The 22,899-nt window shown below is 40.0% G+C and overlaps 1 protein-coding gene and 1 long non-coding RNA gene across 5 annotated transcripts in view; one reads left to right on the top strand and one right to left on the bottom strand.

Annotated features, from left to right (window-relative positions):
- The window catches only part of LOC103479938 (nuclear receptor coactivator 2-like), a 52,054-nt gene extending 32,437 nt beyond the window's left edge, over positions 1–19,617 (top strand). For 2 of the 4 annotated variants that reach the window (XM_017310165.2, XM_008434651.3), the window contains 18 exons: positions 1,573–1,762; positions 1,903–2,091; positions 3,637–3,738; positions 3,935–4,075; positions 4,210–4,357; positions 4,548–5,784; positions 8,211–8,433; positions 8,550–8,750; positions 8,870–9,049; positions 9,136–9,244; positions 9,326–9,494; positions 10,261–10,578; positions 12,457–12,534; positions 13,346–13,775; positions 14,550–14,787; positions 14,869–14,977; positions 15,142–15,216; positions 15,527–19,617. In XM_017310165.2, coding sequence (XP_017165654.2) covers positions 1,573–1,762; positions 1,903–2,091; positions 3,637–3,738; positions 3,935–4,075; positions 4,210–4,357; positions 4,548–5,784; positions 8,211–8,433; positions 8,550–8,750; positions 8,870–9,049; positions 9,136–9,244; positions 9,326–9,494; positions 10,261–10,578; positions 12,457–12,534; positions 13,346–13,775; positions 14,550–14,787; positions 14,869–14,977; positions 15,142–15,216; positions 15,527–15,538 — 4,149 coding nt within the window. In that variant the 3' untranslated portion in view covers positions 15,539–19,617. The remainder of the gene's footprint in view (positions 1–1,572; positions 1,763–1,902; positions 2,092–3,636; positions 3,739–3,934; positions 4,076–4,209; positions 4,358–4,547; positions 5,785–8,210; positions 8,434–8,549; positions 8,751–8,869; positions 9,050–9,135; positions 9,245–9,325; positions 9,495–10,260; positions 10,579–12,456; positions 12,535–13,345; positions 13,776–14,549; positions 14,788–14,868; positions 14,978–15,141; positions 15,217–15,526) is intronic. The other 2 variants (XM_017310168.2, XM_017310167.2) reach the window with 2 other exon arrangements.
- Positions 1–22,899, bottom strand: part of LOC145547900 (uncharacterized) — a 90,439-nt gene that overhangs the window by 58,414 nt on the left and 9,126 nt on the right. The window lies entirely within an intron of this gene.

Genomic DNA, 22,899 nt, shown 5'->3' with positions numbered 1-22,899 from the left:
GTAACTTACTTAGATTTCATAATAATTATTAGATAAGCTGCATGTCTCCAAGTCGCCTTTCCTAACCTTAGCTGTACAAAAAGACACAGCACAGACTGCAAATCTTATATTTAAATGGGTCTATTACTGTGTCTTTTGAATGTAATGCAGCTCAGGAAATCAATATGCTATTTGGAAATGTAATCCAGTTATTCAGTTTTTACTTTCATATCTAAATGTAAAGTTACTCTGCATACTCTGAGCAGCAGATCTAATGTACTCTGAATGCACCAAAGTGTAGCCATCTAGCGTTGCTCTACACGTGACTAATGGAGATAAGAGCTCCGCTGGCTGACGGTGGAGCCTAAGTGTGTCCGTGCACGAGTGAGAGATGACGTTTACCATGGGACCCAGCGAGGTATAAATACCTTTGGGAAAAGCCAGATTAGAAAGGAAGGGGCGGAGCCTGACCCCATACACACAGACTAGCTATATATAGTATTCAGAAGCACCAACTTTGGCAAAGATGTCTGCTTGGGGTCTGGAAGATAAACATTAACATGCAGTCGACATTTCAATTTCTGTTTTTTCAGCAGCAGTGCAAATAATTGCTTGCATAGATTGAGTTATGTAAAACAAGATAAAATGCAACAAAGGTGTTTCCTCTGAACTTATTAATTTTCACAATGTTATAGATATTTATTCATCCATCCATTCTCTATATCCGCTTTTCCTTTACTACTTAACATTCTGCACAGAATAAAGGGTAACACTTTATTTGAAGGGGGGTGAATAAGACTGTCATAAACATGTCATAACTCCTGTTATTAACATGAATAAGGCTTCATGAATATTTATGACTGTTGTCATGAAGTGTCATTCGGTAAATTATGACACTTTTAATACAAAGTTGACATTATTCAAAATGTCTTTGTTATGATAACTTGACATTAACCAATAAATCATTTACTGTTTAATCTTTACCTTTAATAACATAAATTTACCTAATTTTTAAAGTGCAATCAGTAATAATTTTATAACAAATTTATATCAGCAATGATTTCTTGGTTAATGTCAAGTTGTCATAACAAAGACATTTTCAATAATGTCAACTTTGTATTAAAAGTGTCATAATTTACCGAATGACACTTTATGACAACAGTCATAAATATTCATGAAGGCTTATTCATGTTAATAACAGGTGTTATGTCATGTTTATTACAGTGTCATGTCAGTCTTATTCACCCCCTTCAAATAAAGTGTTACCGAACAAAGTTATGTAACTCAGGTAATGTTTCTGGCATATTTACTTTTAAAATACAATGTATGATGGAAGCTGTTTATAACCAACAAAATGTTGAGTTTCATTGTGAAGCCATAAATGTTTTAGAATATATTTTGAGCATCAATGTTTCTTCTTTTCTCTTAATAAACCAAACAAACCATATTTGCAATTAATTAATTTCCTTATTACTTCCACTCCTAAACTTCCCCAGAACTTCTTAACTATCTTTTTTCTTTCTCTTTGTCATTTATCCTTTTTTGCATTTTACCATCATCCCCGTCACTTTTGCCAATCTCTTCTCCCCTCAGGCCCTGGACGGCTTCTTCTTTGTTGTGAACATGGAGGGAAACATCGTGTTTGTGTCGGAGAACGTCAGCCAGTATTTGCGCTACCAGCAGGAGGAGCTGATGAACACCAGCGTCTACAGTGTGCTGCACGTTGGAGACCACGCAGAGTTCATCAAGAACCTTTTGCCTAAGAGTCTGGGTGAGAAAATTGGTAAATTTGCCACAATAGAGTGTATTTACTTAAACTTATCAATTGTGTTGTATTGGAGGGTAGATTCATGACAAGCTATGCATCCTGAATAATTATGTTTATCACATTTTCCTGTTTTTTTTTGTATGTTTGTCATGCAGTCAGTCATCGCAGCACCGACTCCTCCAACAGGAACAGTCACACCTTTAACTGTCGCATGTTGGTCAACCCTCACGCCGATGGCGAAGCGCGCCAGGCCGTCGATCAGCAGGACGCAGCGCAGCAGAAATACGAGACCATGCAGTGTTTCGCCGTCTCTGAACCAAAGTCTATCAAGGAAGAGGGGGAAGGTATGCTTGTTTTTTCTAACCTTGTCTTTAATTTTGTTTATTTTGTACTTTAGATGTTTTTTCTTGTTTGTCCTGCTAATTAGCCACCATTGCTTCAATTTTTCTTTTTTACCTGGATTTGGTCTGCCTTTCGAAAACCATCTTGTTATGGATGTGAATTTTCTTTACACATTTGCCTTTTCCACTGCTCAAGAAATCATTTTCTGATGCTTTTCCTCATCTCTTCATGTGAGCCTTGACTTTCTGTCACTTTCTCATCACTTGTCCCAGTGCTGCCCTCCCAGTCTCCTGTGTCCTGTCCTCCTTCCGTCACCACTTCTCTCTGCCTCTCCTGCCATCCACTGGGAGAGACTAATTAGTGTGTGGCACTTTGTCAGCTTCCCATCTAATCCAATCACACACACATGAACACGGGGGAGAAGAATGTGTCTGCCACTCTAATTTTAGACGTCTGACAGCCAGATATTTTGCCAATCTCTCCCCTGACACGATGAGGATATCTGGTGGACAGACAGAGGGTTGCAGGCTGACTTGAAGTTGCATCACTCTGTTGGTGGACTTGTTATTACGACCAGATAGATTGTGATTTATTTGTCAGTAATGAATCTTGTGTTAATTCGGACCAAGTGGAAGGTTTCTGAACATAAACTCCCTGTTTGGGATCATGCATCTTTCTCACAGCCTGAATGACCTGCAGAAGAATCTTGACATGTAATAAAATGTAATTTCTTTTGAAAACTCTTCTTACAACACTGGGGGAAAATAGCATTCTGATAATAACTGGAAAGTCATTGATTAACCCACTTAAAAAGATGACTAGAAACCTTCAGAAGCAAAATCGAAAAAAATTATGTTGAGTCAAGATTTGTTTACAGGATTGTAGATACAGTAACACTGAGGAGGAAGTTAATGGTGGCTGTTGATTGTTAGGTCAGAGGTGTTTTTAATTTGTGTTAATGAAAATAATGTAGAGCTCTAGACAGACAGCTGGAGGGGTTTTCTATCCATCCATCCATTTTCTGACACCCTTGTCCCTTAGTGGGGTCAGGAGGTGCTGTTGCCCATCTCCAGCTAACGTTTCAGTCTGTCGCAGAGCAACACAGAGACACACAGGACAAACAACCATGCACATACACACTCACTCACACCTAGGGAGAATTTAGACAGACCAATTAACCTGACAGTCATGTTTTTGGACTGTGGGAGGAAACCGGAGTACCCAGAGAAAACCCACACATGCACAGGGAGAACATGCAAACTCCATGCAGAAAGACCGGGGCTGGGAATCGAACCCAGAACCTTCTTGCTGCAAGGCAACAGCTCTACCAACTGTGCCACTGTGCAGCCCGCGAGGTTTTCTAATTTGTGAAAATACTAAAATTATAAAGGGCTCAGAGGTAAAATAATTCTATCCAACAGAGACAGCCACACACAGCCGAGTAGGAAAATCCAAACCTGGATGAGATCAGTGTTGCTGTGTGTTGTGATGTAGCCTTTGCCATGTATAGTTATGGAATTACTGACAGTTTTTCCTTAAAAATACAGATTTCCAGTCGTGTCTCATCTGTGTGGCGAGAAGAGTTCCTGTCAAAGAGAGGCCTGTGATGCCGGCGTACGAGAGCTTCACAACCCGACAGGACCTTCAAGGTACGGCATGGCTGACGCACTGGGCTGTTAAAATACTGTGAAGTTTTGCACTGTGTGAGTCAATTTCCATTAGTCTACATATTTACATTTGACACTCAAGACGAACGTGCTCTGTGTTCATAGCCAAGGTTAGGCTAAAGGCTTATTTTCAATCTTTAAAATTCTAGAAACCCATTTGTTGTGTTAACCTGTTCAGGTAAGATCACCTCTCTGGACACCAGTGTGCTTCGGGCATCTATGAAGCCGGGCTGGGAAGACTTGGTCCGGCGCTGCATCCAGAAGTTCCACCTGCAGACTGACGGGGAGATTTCCTTTGCCAAGAAACACCAGCAAGAAGGTTGGCATGATGTCTCCTCACAAAATTTACATTACATTTTGTGATTTTTTTTAAATCTCTCAGATCCAAAAAGATCAAATATCACAGCAGGTCTCTTTAATCGACACCCTGTTTTTTTCTCTGTCTGTATGCAGTATTGAAGAACGGCCATGCCCTCAGCCCATTGTACAGATTCTCCCTGGCAGATGGCACCATAGTTTCTGCTCACACAAAGAGCAAACTGGTTCGTTCTCCAGGCACCAATGAACCGCAGCTCTATATGTCGCTGCACATCCTGCAGAGGTAACCCCCGTTCCTGACCTTTACTCTCCTTTCACACACAAACATGGTAGTAAAACCGTCAGCCACTGCAGTCCTGCATCAAACACCCACTGAAAATCATATCTGGGAATACTGTGGACATTAAAAAGTCAAAAGAAAAAAGTTCCTTTGAACTCAAATGGTACAAACCAGTTCTCAACTTTTCTTCCAGGGAAAACCTGGGGGGCATGGCTACAGACATTCCCAGTGGTCAGGACTCGGCCAAGTCAATGACCCCAACAAGTATGAGCAGCTCCTTCCCCTCACCTGATGCCAGCGTCACCGGCAACAGCCATCACTCCACCGGAGCCTCCTCCACCCCTGGACGTGGTTTTGGGTCTGTTCCAGGAAGGGCCATCACGCCTCAGGGAAACGGCCACGCTCTGAAGCTGGGCAGCCCTTCTGGCCAAGGAAGTCCAAGCGTCAGCTCAGGGGTCCAGAGTGCCATGTTGTCTCCTCGTCATCGCCAGAGTCCCAGCGCTGCTGCAAGTAGCAGCAACTGCAGTAGCCCTCATCTCCTCCAACATCCGCCTGGATCTTTCTCCCCTGCAGCTGGTTTGAACTCACCTCCATCCGTGTGCAGCACCACAGGAAACAACCAAAGTTTTAACTCCCTCAGTGCGCTGCAGGCTCTCAGCCAGGGCGCCAGGATCTCCCCAGGGCTCGCTGACGGACAGCATCCAGAGTCACCTGACAGAAAACCAACCGCTCTTCAGAGTAATCTTCACAGCAACAAACCTGGTAGCCAAATTAGCAAGAGCAGTCTCAGCTTAGAGACTGACTTGTTTGGAACTTTTGAAGAGCAGGAAGAGTTTTTGTCGTCCCACGCCCATGACGGTTCACAGGCAGATGGGAAAGATGTTGATCCTGACGCCCTGGGCGGTAACGGAAACCATGGCGATCTTGCCGATGCTGCAAACCACCATCTGACCACCAAAGGCCACACCAAGTTGCTGCAGCTCCTCACCACTAAGTTAGAACCCTCTGATCCTTCCTCACCACCAGGTCCCATAGGAGATGACCAGAGCTGTAAGGACCAGCTGTGTGGAGGCGCCGGACATAACAACCAAACCACCTCGTTAAAGGAAAAACACAAAATTCTCCACCGGTTGCTGCAGAACAGCACCTCACCTGTGGAGCTGGCCAAGCTAACGGCGGAGGCTACGGGAAAAGATCCCATTGGTCCAGAGTCCGCCTCAGGAGACAGCATGGCCGCTCTTAGTGAACTCTGCACCAAACAGGAGCCGGGGAGCCAGGGAAAGAAAGACAATGCATTGCTGCGCTATCTTCTGGACAGGGATGACAATGGCATCCTCGACAAAGCCATCAAAATGGAACCAAGCGACGGACTCAAGCTGACCTGCGTTAAGACGGAGAAACAGGATGAAGGTTTTAATTTGGCTGAACAAGTAAGAATTCAGGCAGTTTATGTAGAGAGGAAAAATCTAATTCTACAAGGTGTCCACCTCTTAACTTCTCTGGGTAGAGTTTTCATTTAGAATGGCTCTCGTAATTTTGATGAAACTTGGCAAAAAAACAAGAAAAAAGAACTTCCACATCTTCATCATGTCTCAGTACTCAGGAATTAAAGTGAAAAAGCTACATAAATTATTACACTGTCCTTTTATTTTACTGAAACAAAGAAAGAAGATGTAGAAACAACATGTGACAAACTTAGCAAACACCTTGCATCAGTAAACCATCTCTTTCAGTGGTTATGGTTGTGGTCTTTCCCTTTGGTTTAGTAGGAAATGGTTTTACTCCAGTCCTTTGTAGTTTATTGAAACCTGTGGACAAACATTTAAGTTAGGCTTGATTAACATCTTCAAACTAGATGGCTGCTCATTTGGCCACTCTAGGTCCTGTGCAAACGCCGGCCCAGATCCACAGCCCTGCCTCGTCTTTAAAAGTCAGGTTGTTTAAAGTGAGTCAGAATCACTCACAGAAACTAAACCTTTCCTTTACATGATGTCATGTAACGCAAAGTTCATTGAGTTTGCACTTTTTTTCTTGTTTGGAAAGAGCGTGTGGATTGGCAAACGTTAAGACAGTTCAATGAGTGAAAGGCAGATGGCAGAGGTTCAGTTTCCAAACAAAGGATCTGACCAGTGGTGCGTCCGGCGAAGGGGAAGTTGGAGCCAGAGAAGAAGAGAGTTTTACCCAAACTCCACTAAAGAAAGCCTTTTCCAGGAAGGGGGTTTGTTAAGTGGTTATTTAATCTGTTGTGATTATGACTTACCAGCTTTCCAAAATATTTAAATGTAAATGTGGATAGTTTAATATCATGCAGTTTTTAAAAGATAGAGAAACACCAATTAAATTATTGAAATTATAAGGAAAATGCAGAAAGCAAATTCATTTATTCTTCCTAAAAGATTTCAATTCCTTGAACTATTGCTTGTAAACAAGGAAAACTGGGAGCTGACATGTAGTTAAGTTTGATAAGAATTAGAACGAATCAATCATTTATAATATCCACATCGGAACATTAATTTACTTCAACCACTGTCATGCTTTGCTGGATTTTGACAAGAAAAGCACTCAGTCATGTCATAAACACTTCATACATGGACAGTCGCTTGAGGCCACTGTCAGGTCGGCCACCACAGCCTCCTGCTGTCCAAGGAAAGCATGTTTTAAAATCATCTGCTGATGATATTGCAGTACTGCTCAGTTTAAGTGTTTTTGCACCAAAGAAAAACATATATGGAGTAAAATATGAAATTAAAAAATGGAATAGGAGGTGTAGTTCAAAAGGAAGAGGAGGTGTTTATCATATTGTCTCATGATATGTTGCATCTCATTGCATTGATGCAGATGCAGTGCTTTTGTTGACCGTTATACCAATGATTTCAAATATAACCTCTAAGTATTTTTGCTGTCCTCACGTGTAAAGCTTCCCAAACCTCTGTGTGTCCTACTGTACATCACACATGACCTCATTAGTGCTGCAAGTTTATTTTTAACTCTCCACTCTATTCATCAGCCAAACGGCCCTAGGAAACCATATCTGTCCACCCTGTGTGTGTGTGCGTGTGTGTGTGGGTGCGTGTGTGTGTGTGTGTGTGTGTGTGTGTGTGTGTGTGTGTGTGTGTGCGTGCGTGCGTGCGTGCGTGCGTGCGTGTGTGTGTGTGTGTGTGTGTGTGTGTGTGTGTGTGTGTGTGTGTGTGTGTGTGTGTGTGTGTGTGTGTGTGTGTGTGTGTGTGTGTAAAGAGTTGGGTTACGATGTGTTACTGGTGAGGGATGAGTGGGGTTTCCGTATCTGTCAAAGTTGTCATCAGACTTGACTTATGATTCTTTGCTTAAAATCAGTTTGGAGAAGAAGAAAAAAAACATTTTAGAAAATAAATGTATTTTAATGCATTTAAATAAAGTTAAAGAAAATAAAGAAAAATGTAAAAAAGAAAAAAAACCTAGACTAAAAGTTAAATGAGATTAAATGAAGTGAAATATGATAAAGTGATGTAGATTAAATGTAATAAAACATGTTTTAAAGGAGAGGCTTTTTAAATTCAGGATGCTCAATTGTTACATCAATACCTTTTTTTTAAAACAAGAAAATCTTTTAGGATATAAAGATGTTCTCCGTTAAGGATCACATGAAGTAGTTTTAGTTTAAAATCTCATTAAAACCAAACTTATACTTGTAAAGGATTCAGTGAAAATGTGAATTTCTCTGATAAAAGGCAATGTTCTGCAGTTTAATTGTGCAAATCAGTTTTGATTGATCTCAAATTTTGCTTAGCAGGATTTTCATTAATGTCTTGAGTATGAGAGGATGTCATAGAAATACATTTCTGTAATAAATTGCTTTTATAATTGCGGCTGCTTCCAGGCATCTGAGCTGGAGGACCTGCTGGAGGACCTGCAAAACAGCAGCCAGCAGCAGCTGTTCCCCAGTCGGCCTCCATCCTCTTCATCCTCTTCATCAGCCGTGCCAGCTGGCTCCTCTGTGGACAAACAGACCATCATCAGTGACATCCTGCAGATGAACGACACCGGCAGCAGCAGCAGCTCCCCCGGCCAGCACAGAGGCTTCCCTCCCATCGGAGCCGCAGGTACGTCCTCAGCGGGATGTTTCAGTATGTCCAGGTCTTTAAAATAAATCAGATGGATTACATCTAATCACTCCTACCAAAATTTTAATAGGAATGAAAACATTTTGTCATTGCAGCGAGCTTTAATGGTGTCAGGCCAGGCCAGGCCGGTCAGGGGGCTCCTCCAGGCCGGAGCATGTCTCTGGACAGCAGTATGGGCTCCAGCCCCACCAGGCCTTTCCCTCCTCAGCACAGAAACAATGGGCCATATTCCTTGCAGCAGCAAGGCATGATGGGAACCCACACCAGCATGAACCAGGCAGCAATAACCAACACAGGTCAGACTGAACAGTCAGTGAATTTCTTTGTCTTCCCCAAAGCTTTGGGAAAGCGGAAAATGTATCTCTTAATTATGAAAAATGAAATGATATCATAGGAATCTTCTTTCTTTTGGCAGGCCTTCGAGGCTCCATGCAGCAGGGCTGGGGCCCCCATGCTCCAACAGGGGGCAGTGCAGGACCCATGATGGCCCATGGAGTGGGTCGAATGGTACCCAACATGAATTCTGCACTCCCCACAAGAAGCAGTGGTCCAAATGTCTCCAGAGCTTTGGTCAGCATGCAGATGATGGGCAACGGTGGGAAGAATCAACCAGTCAGACGCTCCCAAACTGGCATCCATTTTGTGCAGACGTTGACATTTCTCCTTCGTTTGCCACTTTAGAGCTGGACATGGCAGCTCCGCCCTACCACCAGCAGCAGGCTCCGCCCAATCAGACGGCTCCGTGGCCAGACCGAATGATGATGATGGATCACTATGGAAACCAAAGCAGGTTTGACATTCAGTCCAGCCTAAAGCATAAAGGAAGAGCGAGTTTTGGTTTAGTTTAGTCTGATGAGAAGTTACCTTGCAGGCCACCGTATGGCGTTCCTCAGGAGGACGGGATTGGCTGCTGTGGTTCTGGTTCTGAAGGGCAGACGGATGAAGGTGCTCTGCTGAACCAGCTGTGTTCGGTGCTGAAGGACTATGAGGGTCTGGAGGAGATAGATAAGATGCTGGGAATACCCACTCTGGCTGGACAGGTGAGCTTTGTCCAGTTTGCCTTAAAGAGACAGCGCCAGAAATCCTGAATGCATTTCTGGACCTGCATTATTTAGCATGTATTATTTTGTATATGTATTGTTCCTGACAAATAAACTTCACCCATATTGAGGTATTGAGAATAAACGAACAATAAAATGAAATGTTTTGGAATTTATACCATTCTTCATTAAAATAAACAAACTTTGGCTCCTGTACTTCCATACAGCAGCACAAATACCCCTTGAATCTATGATTTTAATCATCACAGTCATGAATTTCAATGTTTTTGTTTAGCATTTTTATTCGATTTTCAATGTGACAGAACAAAACACAGCGGTGCATAACTGAGAAGTGGACAGGGAGAGGCTGGTGGTTTTCTAATAGTTAAATTTTTTTTAAACTATTAACAACAATATAACAATTGTTTTATAACCGTGGATTTGTATTCAAATTATGCATCATTTTTCAATTCAATTGAGTTTTATTCATAATTCACAGTAAATATCATCTCAAAGCACTTTAAAAAATATACATACATTCCAACTGATCTTAGTAATCAAACAGTACAATAAGATCAATTACATTTTCAAAAGGTTTCGAAAAGGTTTCTGTCTAAACTTTTTCATCTGCAGTTTGTGTTTGTCTGTAAATTCCTAATAAAATTGATCTTTGTTGCCACAAAATATTGAAAAGCTCAAACTATGTTGGTACTTTTTCCAGGTGTTGTACAACAAAAACAAAAAACTCCTCCACCTCCCTCTGCAGGGCCCTCTTTCAGAGCAGGACCAGTACCTGGGTCCGTCGGACTCTCCCTCCGGCCTGAAGCCTCCCCTCTACGGTCAGCAGTATGGAGGGCAGCACGGTTATGGCGGCATGCCCCCGGATGGCTTGTACCCTGCCCCATCCATGGGGGGCCACATGGGGCCCCAAAGGATGGCCCCGGCAGGCTACCCGCCCATGATGAGAATGCCCGGCGCCCCAGGGCCCCGGGCTCCTGGCATGAGACCTGCTGGTCCCAATCCAATGGTGCCGCAGCCCAACAACCTGAGGCTCCAGCTGCAGCACAGACTCCAGGCCCAGCTGGTAGGCGCCGCCTTTATCACCTCTGTTTAGTTTTGAAGCTTCTGAAAAAAGCAGCCGATATTTTTATTATTATTATTATTATTATTAATAATATGTGCAGTTTAGTACAACATATTTCTGCTTTGGCATTTAAAACATTTGTTTTTAAATTAGATGTGTAAAAGCAAATTTTCTATATTTTAGCTTTAAATTAAGTAAAAATTTGTAATATATAGATTTGACTAATTTAAAAAAATGTCTACATGGCAGGAAAACATTGTAGTTTTTAATGTTTAACTACGAGATCATCTTAAACATCCTAATATTCCTGCTAAATATTAATACTGCTGTTATTTTAGATTAAAATTGAATGCTGCAGACATTATGTGAATATCTATAAATATGTTTTCTACAATATGCAAGTAAAGACAAACGTAAAAAAAAAATAGTGGATGGGGGTGCTATTTATATGTTAACATTTTAATTACATTTTAGATGTAATTAATTTAAATTATTGTAACCACTGCAATCTGGTTGCTTATATAACCCGATATTTGGTACAATTAGGAAAACCAGTGCTGAACACTGTTATGCTGGACCTCACTGTGGTTCCATGCTGAACACAGTCTGGTATACAAAGGCGCATAACTTAATATGCAGAAACTGTTGCTGGGACTTTACTCATTTTGATTGGTTATTACCAAAAAAATTATAATAATCACCCTCTGGAATCACACACAGTGTTAACTACTGGATAAATAAGCAAATATGAAAGGTCAAGAAGAAGTGAACGTGGCACAAAATGAACTGATCAGTGGTGTAAAATGATTAATCTGAGCCACATAACATGCTGGAGTGTAATTGGAATCAGTCAGAGTTAAATGTGTTTTTTGTATTTAAAAGCCATTTTGTTCTTATTCTTATCAATATTTCAAAAGGGAAGGTTTGTCTGTTTTACTGCAGTTATTAGTCATTTAATTTATTGCTTCTATTCTCTAAATACCGTTTAAAAAATTCAGTCTGTCTCTTTTTAATCCAGAGTTTATCTTCTTTGTTGCCATTTAATCTGAAACCATGTCAGAATGTGCAACGTCATTCTGAAACTGCAGCCATTTTTCTAAGTAAAGAAGACTCACCGAAGCAAACAGGCAGGTCGTTGGGGTTCACTGGGTTTAAACTGCAGCAAACAGGGAAAAAAAAGAAAAAAGAAACGTTTCACCTTCCCTGTTTAATCAGCATATAGTGTCCCTGGAACACTTTGCAATAAGCAAACTCCTGTACAAACTCCATAAATACTTATTATTCACAATCTGGCCTTTTTATTACTGTTAAAAGCGCGAACCAAAGTCTTTGACGAAAGACTCTTCACTGCTGTAATATGTGATATTGGGACAAGCTGCCACCTGGTGGAAAGTGGAGGAAAAGCACTTTCTGTCACCCTTGGTATGATTATGACAAAAGACAGTATCACTAACTTTGTTATTATTATTTTGATAGACAAAGAAAAATATATAGATACATCTTGATATAAATCAATATAAATAATATTGATTTATATTAATAAATCAATATTAAATTGATTTATTGATCATTGTGACTGAAATAATTGTCACTCAAATTGCAAGATGATAATCATGAGCAGAATTTTGACAGCTTGTTTCTAGCCAAAAACAAAAAAAATCCCCCTTTAGCTTTTGGTCAAGTGGAAAAATCTTCCTGTATGATTTTAATGTCTATCAACCTTTAATGGGCTTCATTTTTTTTTTCATCATTTGAGATCTAGGACTGTGATTTCTGTTAAACTTTACTAGCTAAGGTAGACAGTTTCTGGCCTTCACACAGAGCCGTCTGATGAAGTATCGGTTCTGTTAAAGCTTTGGGTTTTTGTGTCTTCTGTAGAACCGTCAGCCAGTGATGAACCAGATGGGTGGAGTTGGAAATATGAATCTACCTCTAAGATCTAATGTATCGACCCAGGTCAGCTGCTTGCATACTATCTGCTCCCCTGTGACTTTCATTTCCCTACAGTTCTTACATCTTAAACATTTCCACATTTTGTCATGCCATGAACATTAATGATCCAGTGGAATGGTTTAGATCGAGGAACATGCATCTGTTAGAGTTTTCCACTCAAAATCTAAAATCCAGCAAATAATCTGTGACGAGATTTAAAAACTAATGTTCACAAATGCCCCTTTCCTCCAACCTTCCGGCTGTTATCACATGTTTTATGAAACATTGATTGGGGTGAATGCAAAAACAAACCACACTTTTCAGATTTTTATTTGTAAAAGGAATGTCAGCCTTCAGCCACATTTTTTAACACCAATGCACTGCTTTATTTTGTTGCTTTTTCACGTAACTTGTACATTTTTATGGTGGCAAAATGTAAAAAAAAGTCTGCGTGTTTTGATGGTGCAGCCTTATAAAAACAGAAAGCATTAACAAGGATTGTTGTCTAGTTTCAACGCAAAACTAACTTACTAGTAACTTTCCTGAAGAAATAGAAGTTTGTTTTAATGATGATAATTACTAAATGATGATGAAAACGTATTAGTTCCAGTGTTACAAGTGAAATAATCTCCCAGTCTAACTCACTGACTAAAATCTAGCTCCTATAAGTTTGTTTTATTTCAAATGTACTGAGATATTTGCACTAGACCAAAAATACTTGGTAAGATTTCGTGTTTTTGCGGTGAACTTCCTGTGCAGTGCTTCCTAGCAGACCGTTTCCTTTTCCTGTTTTGTGGCGATGCCAGAAATGACCCGGCTGTGTTTGCTCCATCAGGGACCTGTCAACGCCCACATGCTGGCGCAGCGTCAGCGCGAGTACCTCAGCAACCACTTGCGTCAGCGGCAACAGCAGCAACAGCACCACGCGCAGCAGCAGCGTGCCATGATGATGCGGACTCAGGGCATCAACCTGCCGCCCAACATGCCCAGCGGGGGCGCTGCTCCCTCGCCGATGCCCATGGGGGGTGTCAACCCCCGGGTGCCGCAGGGCAGCATGCAGCGGTTCCCCTACCCGGCCTCCGGTTACGGTACAGGACTGTCATCTCCTCCTCCTCCTCATCCCGGCTCCTCCAGCCCCTTCTCCTCCCCTCTCTCCCCGAGTCATCTCCTGGCAAGCCAGGGCATGATGGGAAATGTAGGCGGGCAATACAGCGGCGTAATGAGCCCACCGTCACAGCACAGTGCCTTCCAGTTCAGCAATTCAGGTATTGGATTAATTATGTGCTTTATGGAGGAGGTTGTTACAGTTGGTGGTGGTGATCTAGAGTCAAGCAGCTTCAGTTACTACAGATAGAAACTAGAGATCAGGATGAAATCTGGGTGACGAACTCTGACCTTAACCTTCAGAGTCACATAAAACCAGTGTTTTATCACCAGAAGAACATTTCCAGGCGTAAAAAATTAATTATCTTTAGTCACAGTGATTACTTCAAGAGTGTCCTAACAGATCTGCCTAAAATAAAATAATCATCCTCCAGCTGCAGCTGATCCAGAACGCTGCTGCTGGGGTTCTGACTAAAACCTGGACGATAGAGCTCATCACAGTCCTTCCTGAGCAAACCTCCAGAAAACTGCAAAACAGCCGAAACACTGAGTTCTTTTAAATCTGAACTAAAAACCCACCTGATTCGATTTGTCTTTGATTAGTAGTAAGTGAAACATTGATCAACATATATGCTGTGCCTTTGCTCCATGATTTTGATGATATTTGACAACATGTAATGTTTATTGCTTCTTTCATAATTGATGATACGAAGTTTTTATGATGTAAAGCATTTTATATAAAAGAAAAAGGGATTTTATCACATATTTGCTCTTTGGATGCTAGCGATTTAAATCGGTCCCAATCTGTTGTGTATTTTGCTCAGATATTCCAATTAACATAATTACTATAAATCATGAACTGAAAACTTATTTTTATATGTTGTTTATATGTTGAACCTGAGCTCACCTGCATCTTATGTTTTCCGTTTTTGCAGGAATGAGTCAGCAGCAGCACCAGGACCCAGCGTCATGCTTTCCATGTGGGGCTGGCGCGCCGCAGAGCCCCCTGCTGTCCCCCAGGATGGGGCAGGGTCAGAGCCCCATGCTGCAGCAGAACCAGGGCCAAACGCAAACCCAGGCCCAGGGGCCCAACCAGGGCGGACCGCCAAGCTACCAGACGAGCGCCGACCTAAACGGATGGTCGCAGCCTGCAAACATTTCCACCAGCAACAGGTAGCGGCCGCTTCTCCAGGTCAACGACACCACAGCCAGGCTTTCTTAAAGCCCTGCATCACTTTTCTGCTCTTCTCTCAGTGTGTACCCCCAGCAGGCCCAGTCTCAGTACTCGACACAATCCAGTGGAATGTACAGCAGCAGCAACATGAATTCAGTGGCGGGACAAATGGGCTCCATGAACGAACAGGTGACAAAATCACTGCTTCACATTTAAAAAGCTTTGGTGTTTCAGCAGTTTGTTGGGCATAAAATCTATCCAGTCTTTTGTATGAACTCTGTGTTGTTGTTTTTTTTTACATATAAGTAACTGAGGAGATGTAACTGGGTTTGTCTTTGTCACTGTTGGTGCAGGTGGGCGACAGCAGCCTGATGCTGGAACAGTTCGGAGGAATCGATATGCTGACCCAGGAGAACAATGTCAATTCAGTGAGTATTATTTTCCAATTCTTTTCTTAATCTAAAAACATACACACTGAAGTAGGACCAAGTAAAAAAGCTCTTTTACAGAAGTGACCTTCAAAGTCTCTCTTTTATTGTTTCCAAAATAAATAAAAAAAGAACCAACATTTTTTGGTACAAATTGTCGTCTTGCAGTAAGAACATTGTCCTTTGTAATCTTTCCCTTTACTTAGCAACATGCTATTAAAAAATGTTCAATAAATATTCAAAAAATATAAAAAAATGTAGCATTTCTAATCATTCAGTCAGTAATCTTTCTTCACTGTGTTTTTTGTAGAACTTTTGCTGACCACGGCCTCAGTTGGGACACGGTATGACCCCAGCTAAAACAGACTCACAGAGAAGTGTGAAGGTTTTAAAGGAAATACTTGCTTTCATCTCAGAGGACTGAGGATGGAAGAAAAACACAAAATGTAAAAACTTCTGAGCTTCACTCAGACTGGCCTAGTTCCAGTAGTTCATTAAATCAAGCACAGTTTGAAATACCATGAAAACTGTCATCTGAACCACTCTGGCAGCAAACACACCTGTAGGACAGTCATTATATTTCTGATTCTGTCTTCAGGAATCATAACTTTATGATGAAGAAGGATTTCACTGGCATTTATTCAACCAATACACAAAAACATCCAATGGGCTTTTTGGGCTGAATCAGCACAAAAAGGAGCTTTTTGTCTCCAGAATGTGGATTTTGGCATCTCTTAAGAAATATATGTACATTTTCTCGCTGAATATTTTGGCTCATGAATTGCTGCTGTAAAACCAGCACATAAACTGTACATACAAAAGGTTTTAGGTAGTCAGTTTAATGACACACGGGGTGAAAGCTGCTCACAGTGGCTGTTTGCTGTAAGGAGGGGGTCCAGTTTCCCAGGTTTGATCCTTTAGTCTGAGGTGAAATGTTTCTGCTTGACTACTATGTGTGTGTTAGTGTGTATGTGTGTGAAACTCAAACTGTCACAATTTCACACTGTAGAGATGTATGAAATTAATCTTTTGATTTTTTTTTTTTTGTTTGTTTTTTAACTCCTGGTTCTATTTTAGAGCCCGACTGAACGTAAAAGGAAAACTATATGAAAGATTTTACAGTTATTTATAGTTTTAAAGATGTTTTAGATTATTTGTATGGAAGAAAATCAATTATATCTTTAAGATCTTTTGAAATGGTACTCGTTGATGTTAATTTTAAAAGTAATATATATTTGAACTGCTGTAGTACATAGGACATGTGTCCCCTATTTAATGACTTTTCAAATAAAGGTGAATGTGTATAAATAGTGTACATAGATCTGTATCACCCCTTTTCCTTAAGTGGTATCATGAAGCAGCAGTTTGGACTTTCATAAATGATCGATAGAGAGTAGAAATATGCCATAGGTTAAACTAAGCACACTGTCTCTTTCTATTCAAACAAACTTCCTGGTGGATGTATTATTATTAAGTTTGAAACAAACAAAAGACAAAAGCCTCAGTCGTTCTGTAATGGGCAGTGCCAGTCTTTAGCTAAATAGCACTGTTCATATGCTAATTGTTAGCATGTAGCGGTGAAAAATGTCACAACTTGTGTTTTATTCTGACTCGTTGTTGCGTTTTGACCAAATTTTCCCACGCGTAGTAATTATTTTTCTGTCATTGTGACTTAAATGCATCTGCAACCAACAAAACTCCACACTTTTTTCCGTCGGTGAGGAACAGATTTTATGTTGTAGTTATTTTTGTTTCTGCCCCAGTACAGTGTGTCCTGCATGTGGAAGAGAGCAGCAGCTGAGGAACAGTTTTAGATAAATAACGCTCCATCATTGCCCTTCTATGCATTTAACAGTTTTCACACAGATAATCTCAAATACTGATTTTTTTTTTGTCAAAGCTCTGCATTGTTAGCTCTCACATTGCGCTTATTTCATACATACACATCACTAACATGATATTCATTGCTACTCAAATAATGGAACACGTCATTGATAACATTTCTTATCTCATGTTAATACTATGCAAAGGCTTTGTCTGTGCTGATGAAGATTCATTAGCTTGCAGATGTTGCATGTTTGAAACTGAATGCCATGTGTAGTTTATCATAAACTCTGAAAGCTTTTATTCCCAGATTATCCCTAAATACAGAAAAATCACACAGACTGTGATAAAAGTAACATAACTTCCACACTATTCAAGCCAAAAGATCTGATGGGACTTGATGTTCCACATAATCAGTTAGTTGTGCTGCATAATATGCAATTTTAAATATGCCAATGTAGATGATGCGACACATCACTATTATTTTATCCTTTCGAACTTTTAATCTTAAATTGAATCTTAAATCTTTAGCGTTCACCTGACACTGGAGGGCATGACAACAATGTTAGCAAGCTAATTACTAGCATGTAGCAGTAAAACTATGTTATATTTTTGCTTTAATTTAATTGTATTTGCAGTTAGATCTCCTTTACCCACAATAAACAGCAAAACTCCTCTGTAGTGTGACTTTTCTAGTTTAGAATAATCTAACTCTAAAAGCAAATTTAGACATGTATTTTGTCATTTTATCTTTTTGTTTATACTTACTTTAGATGCTTGTTCAATGAAGATAAGTCGTTAAAGATTCAGAATTTACTTAAGCTTTATTTACTTTACCCTCAAACTATTTGACTAAGAGCCTTTACAATTCACACTGAAAGTCAGGAACGTTTCGGGAATAGCTCAGCTAGTTTAGGTGCTATTCATTAGGTGCTTTTTCATAATAAGCTTTTACTATGTGAAGGAAACTGTTTAAATTCAACATGTTTTTTCTTGAATTCCCTGCTTAACACGAGGAAAACTGGGAAATGAAAACTGGAACACTGTAAAGAAAGTTGTAATTTAGCTTTGTCTCCCTGTTGGTCCGGCAACTATTATTATTTTGTTCTTTATCCTCATATGATAACATAAAAAACCTCAGAGATTAAACGTAGGCCATAGAAATGTTCTGAATGTCTGAAACACTCAGCGAGATCACGGTGAAGATGAACACTCGTGGACATTTTTTCCAGATGTCTTATATGAAGGTAAACTGTTTGTCTCGATTTAAACTGAGACAAGAATACATACTGGTAATTTTGTATATTTTTATCGATTGCATACAACTGTATTTCATGTAAATATGCATAGAGTAATGCCTTAGCTTTTTGATTTTTTTGGTTTTGTTAGGTGTTTAGTTGTGAGGTTTTAAAGAGTACCTGGTGTGTCGAACTCTGCTGACTTGGTGATGCTCCACTTTATGCAGTTTAAAAGCAGGAATGTTAGGTTTCCTCTCAAAAAATGAGACTTTACAAGCTGTGATAAACCTCTTAAGATTTGTTATGTTAGCACATCCAACCGTTTCTCATCACATTGTTTGCATGTACTGAAATACTCCCTGATTAGTACAGGATTTTGGTTTTAATTGATTATATTAAATATGGCTATTTATTAAGCTACTTAAACTACAGTGGGCCATGAATTATGGTAACATTATAGTCAGATATTCAATGAGTTATGTGTTGTTTCTAATTAAATGTACTTGACTTGATTTTAGAATCCATACAAATTTAATGTATTTTTTCAAAACTAAAACTTTAAACCTTAAAAGATGCTCTAAAAATTGAGAAGAGTGAGTCTATATTGAGTTTAACTTTTTTTTTTTTACAAATCTGTGTTCATTGCTGGAAAAAAAAAACTCAATTTGGGGAAAAACCAGCTGAAGCCAATCACCAAAACATATTTGAAGCTGCTAAAAAATATCTCCATCAGTTCAAGCATTAGATGATTTTGACGGCTCCACAGATATCATCTGGTTCTTCCTCACACAGCCATTAAACTACCAAGTTGGTTTAATATTCCTGTTGATTTGCAGATTTATTTAGTCATGAACATAATAACATCTGTAGATTCACTTCAAGGAAATCAAGCCACAATTCAGGCTGTTTCAAACTGCAAAGAACTAAATAGTCAGAAATGTGCTATTTTTCTTTTCCTGATTTTCTGAGTAAAGCAAATGAAGCAGATTTCCAGTGTTTGTATTTTTTTTGTTAGGCACCACAATGTGCTGCAAACTCCTTTTGACCGAGGCCACTGTAAAATATTAAATGCTGTAAATCTAACCATTAAGTCAACTAGAGAGTGTTGAGGTTCAAATTTGGTATTTAAAAAAATCATATTTGAAGTATTGTCTCTGCTGTGGAGCTGAACTGAAACGTCTCAGCAGCTGCACAGTCCAGTTCAAACTGTTTCTTTAGTGAGTTTTTACCCAGCAGTTGTTCACCGACTTTATGCAAACTGTCGACTCTGATGTTGCTTCTGCCAATGCTGCTTGTTGATTTCTGATTGATGCCACTGTAAATAAACTATTTTTATTGACCTGATTTGCCCCTGAGTTTCATTGCCAGCATAAATTAGGTTTCTTAAAACTAGAAGGCAATTTACATTATCCACCAGCAGGTGGCGCCGTTCAACTTGTGTTCAAATCCATGTCGTGACAGAAAGTGAAAATGTTTTTATTATTATTTTTTCACTGCTTGATGTTATACTAAGAATAACATTAACACACTATTCTATTTCAAAATTTTTTTATTTGCATTTCTGTGTTCAAAACTGGAATGTTTCAGCTAATAAACTCTCCAATTTCAGCTATTTAATTAATTTTCCCTCTGATCAAACCAAACTTCAGCTCTGAGTTTAAAGAAACTTGTTTCTGATTTCCACTGAGATCCCAAAGTTTGTAATTTCCAAAAACATCAGCATCTGGGAAAGGTCAGAGTATAGACTCAAAACGACTTTGAATTTTTATTTTAAATGTGCATCACTGAAGTTGTTGAAAATATAAAGACATGAACCCAAATTCTAGAGGTAAATAACTTGAGCAGTTCCTGATTTTGGATCTTGGAATGAAAATTGAAGAAGTGAGGAGAGGCAGTTATATCACAAGACATCTTCTTGTGCTGCAAGTGGAATTTTGAAACCAGCCAAATCCCCAGTGCCCTCAGCGTGGCCCTTTGAGTCCAAAGCTCCCATGTTTCCATTGTGTCTTGAGTAAAAAAAAAAATGAAGAAACGGGTTGATTTGGTGCCACAGGTGTGAGGGGACACACAGTACCTACCTGTAGTCAGAGAGATAGCTGCCGCCACAACGCCTCTCACACACAAAGCCAACGTGATCATTTCAGCCTGACATTGTAATACTGAACCCAGACATGTTCAAGGTCACTGCATATGGCAAGTATTGAGCAGCGTATCTGAGACTATTGTGTCTGCAATCAGCTCCTTTTGCAGCAGTTACATAACTGCATCCAGATATTCAGTCACTGTGTCAGCTCTCCGTGCCCCAACAATCCCCTTGTGCTTCCAGTGTTTGGATTGTGATGAAAGTTGTGAGTTGAGGCTGATAGTGAATGACTTCCTGGCTATGAAGTTGTAATGGGAAGGAATTTCCTCCCCTCCCCGTCCGGGAAGAGACGTCAGCCCTGATTGGTGCGTTCAGCCGCCAGTCAGGTGGATACCTGCGTCAGAGGCTTTCCCACTTTGGCTTTGCTCTGTATGCCAGATCGTGACAACCAAAGGCAGATAAAAAAAAAATGAAGACCTACCACTCTGCTTCCTTTTCCACAACTGAAATCAGAAATTAAAATTAAAATTAGCAGAAGGGTGGTAGCAAAATATTATATTATAGCAGTTATGTAACTCATGTATTTGAGGAATTAGCACTGATATATTTTGAATATTTATATGTTTCTTTTTATGTTTTTATCCGTTTTGGTATTTGTCATAAATAATCAGATGTTTTAATTGCCACATTTACAATGAATTTTACTGGTTTGTATGAATTTTAACTGAAACAAATTTAAAAGTGGAACTGTGATTATGAACACCAAAACTTATATTTTTAACACTGCTAAAAAACAAAATATAGTAACTTCTTAAACACATAATTTATTTGTAAAGCAGATGGTACTCTGTTTTTTTTAAAGGTCATTATTAAATGTTCTTCAACTTAATGAATTAACTTGAGAAATGGTGTCATATCGATAACTTTTTAATCTTGGAGCATGTAAAGCTTAAGTGATACATCTATGCCCTACCACCTTGTCACTTTGTGTCATTTTGTGGGTTAGGTTAGGGTTAGTCTCTTGCAGGGGTTTGGAGATGAATGCATGAATGGGTTTTAAACTGCGAGAGTAACTAACAAAATCACCAAAAATTGGATGGGAAGTTCAACTTGAAGTCAGAAAAACAGCAGATTAAACTTGAGTTTCCAAAACGTCTAGAGCAACAGAGGTCCCGTTCCGGTACTTTCCACCATTAACAAATGTCACGATCAAACGCAGAGAAAGGCGACTGCTGCCGGGCTGCTCGTCATCCGACGCGCTGTTGTGACAGGTAGAAGCCGTAATGACGTCACGCGTCGAGACGTTCTCCAGGCGTTGCTAGCTGGCTAAAGACTTCTGTGAAACTAGGAAAAGAGCGACGCCAAGTGGAATAAGCTTAGGGTGCGTTCACACTACAGAATAAAGAGACAAAATTCCGATTTTTGTTTTTTTGACGTAATGCGTCATGTATTTGATCTTTTCATGACAGTATGAACTGTTTTAGAATGCAACCCATATCCGATACGCATCCGATTCAAATGCGACCATAACGTCCAAGGCCGCATCCATCCGAACTGAACGTCACTGATACTCAACAAATTCTGCGTCCTGATACGCGCAACTGGGAAGAAAAACAACTATAATGAGGATTAAGCTGTTAATATGCTGCTCCGGTTGGACAACAACTTCAAATATGTAAGCTAAGCTCCACCGTTAGCCTCCAAACACTGAGCTCTTCTTCTTCTACTGAGAACGCTGACGCTATTGCGCCCTCTACTGCGCATGCGGGACACTTTCAGGTCGTCTGCCGGTTCAGACTGCAGAACGCATACAGGAAGCAAATGTGTGCCAGTGTGAACGGCCATCGGAATTGGGTCACTTCAGGCTGCAGTGTGAACGCATCCTACATTTTGTCACACCCTCATCATGTCTTCTTCAAATCCAAAGCCTGCAGTTCATGTATTGGAGAAATAATTAAATGTTGATGACGTTTGAGGATATTTTTTAAAATGTTTTTTTGTGGAATCCTTTATGCGGCCCAGCCTCACCCAGACTCTGCCTCCAGCGGCCCCCGGGTAAATTGAGTTTGAGACCCCTGGTCTAGAATTTTAAAAGAGATCAGTAACACAGGAGCTTTCATAGTAACATAACCTTTTTAAAAAATTTGAAATAGATGGCAAAGAAAACAAGTGTTCAGTCAACCTTTGAGAAGGAAAATTAAATCCCTCAACTTCAGCATACAGCAAAAGTATGAGAACAAAACAAAACCAACAATAAAACGTGAGATTCATGAACAAAAGATGGCATGAATAAAATAGAAACATTTTCAAGGAATATATCAATGTAGAACCCCCCCTCCACAAAAAAGAGAATATTTTAGCAAACAGAACCAGCCACTTCTTCAGTTTGTGATCCTGTTTCAGCTGATTGTGGTTCTGAATCCTGTTTGAGCCACTTGAAATGGATTATCCTGATGAAACGGGTTAAACCCGCAAGAAGCGCATAATTACAGGAAACTTACTTTAAATCGTCTGTTTTTAAAACGCAAAGGAACAAAA

The sequence above is a fragment of the Poecilia reticulata genome, chromosome 17, assembly GCF_904066995.2.
Source record: "Poecilia reticulata chromosome 17, P_reticulata-male-v2, whole genome shotgun sequence".
NCBI classification, from domain to species: domain Eukaryota; kingdom Metazoa; phylum Chordata; class Actinopteri; order Cyprinodontiformes; family Poeciliidae; genus Poecilia; species Poecilia reticulata.
Note: the sequence above shows the minus strand (reverse complement) of the source record. Positions and strands in the feature narration are given on the sequence as shown.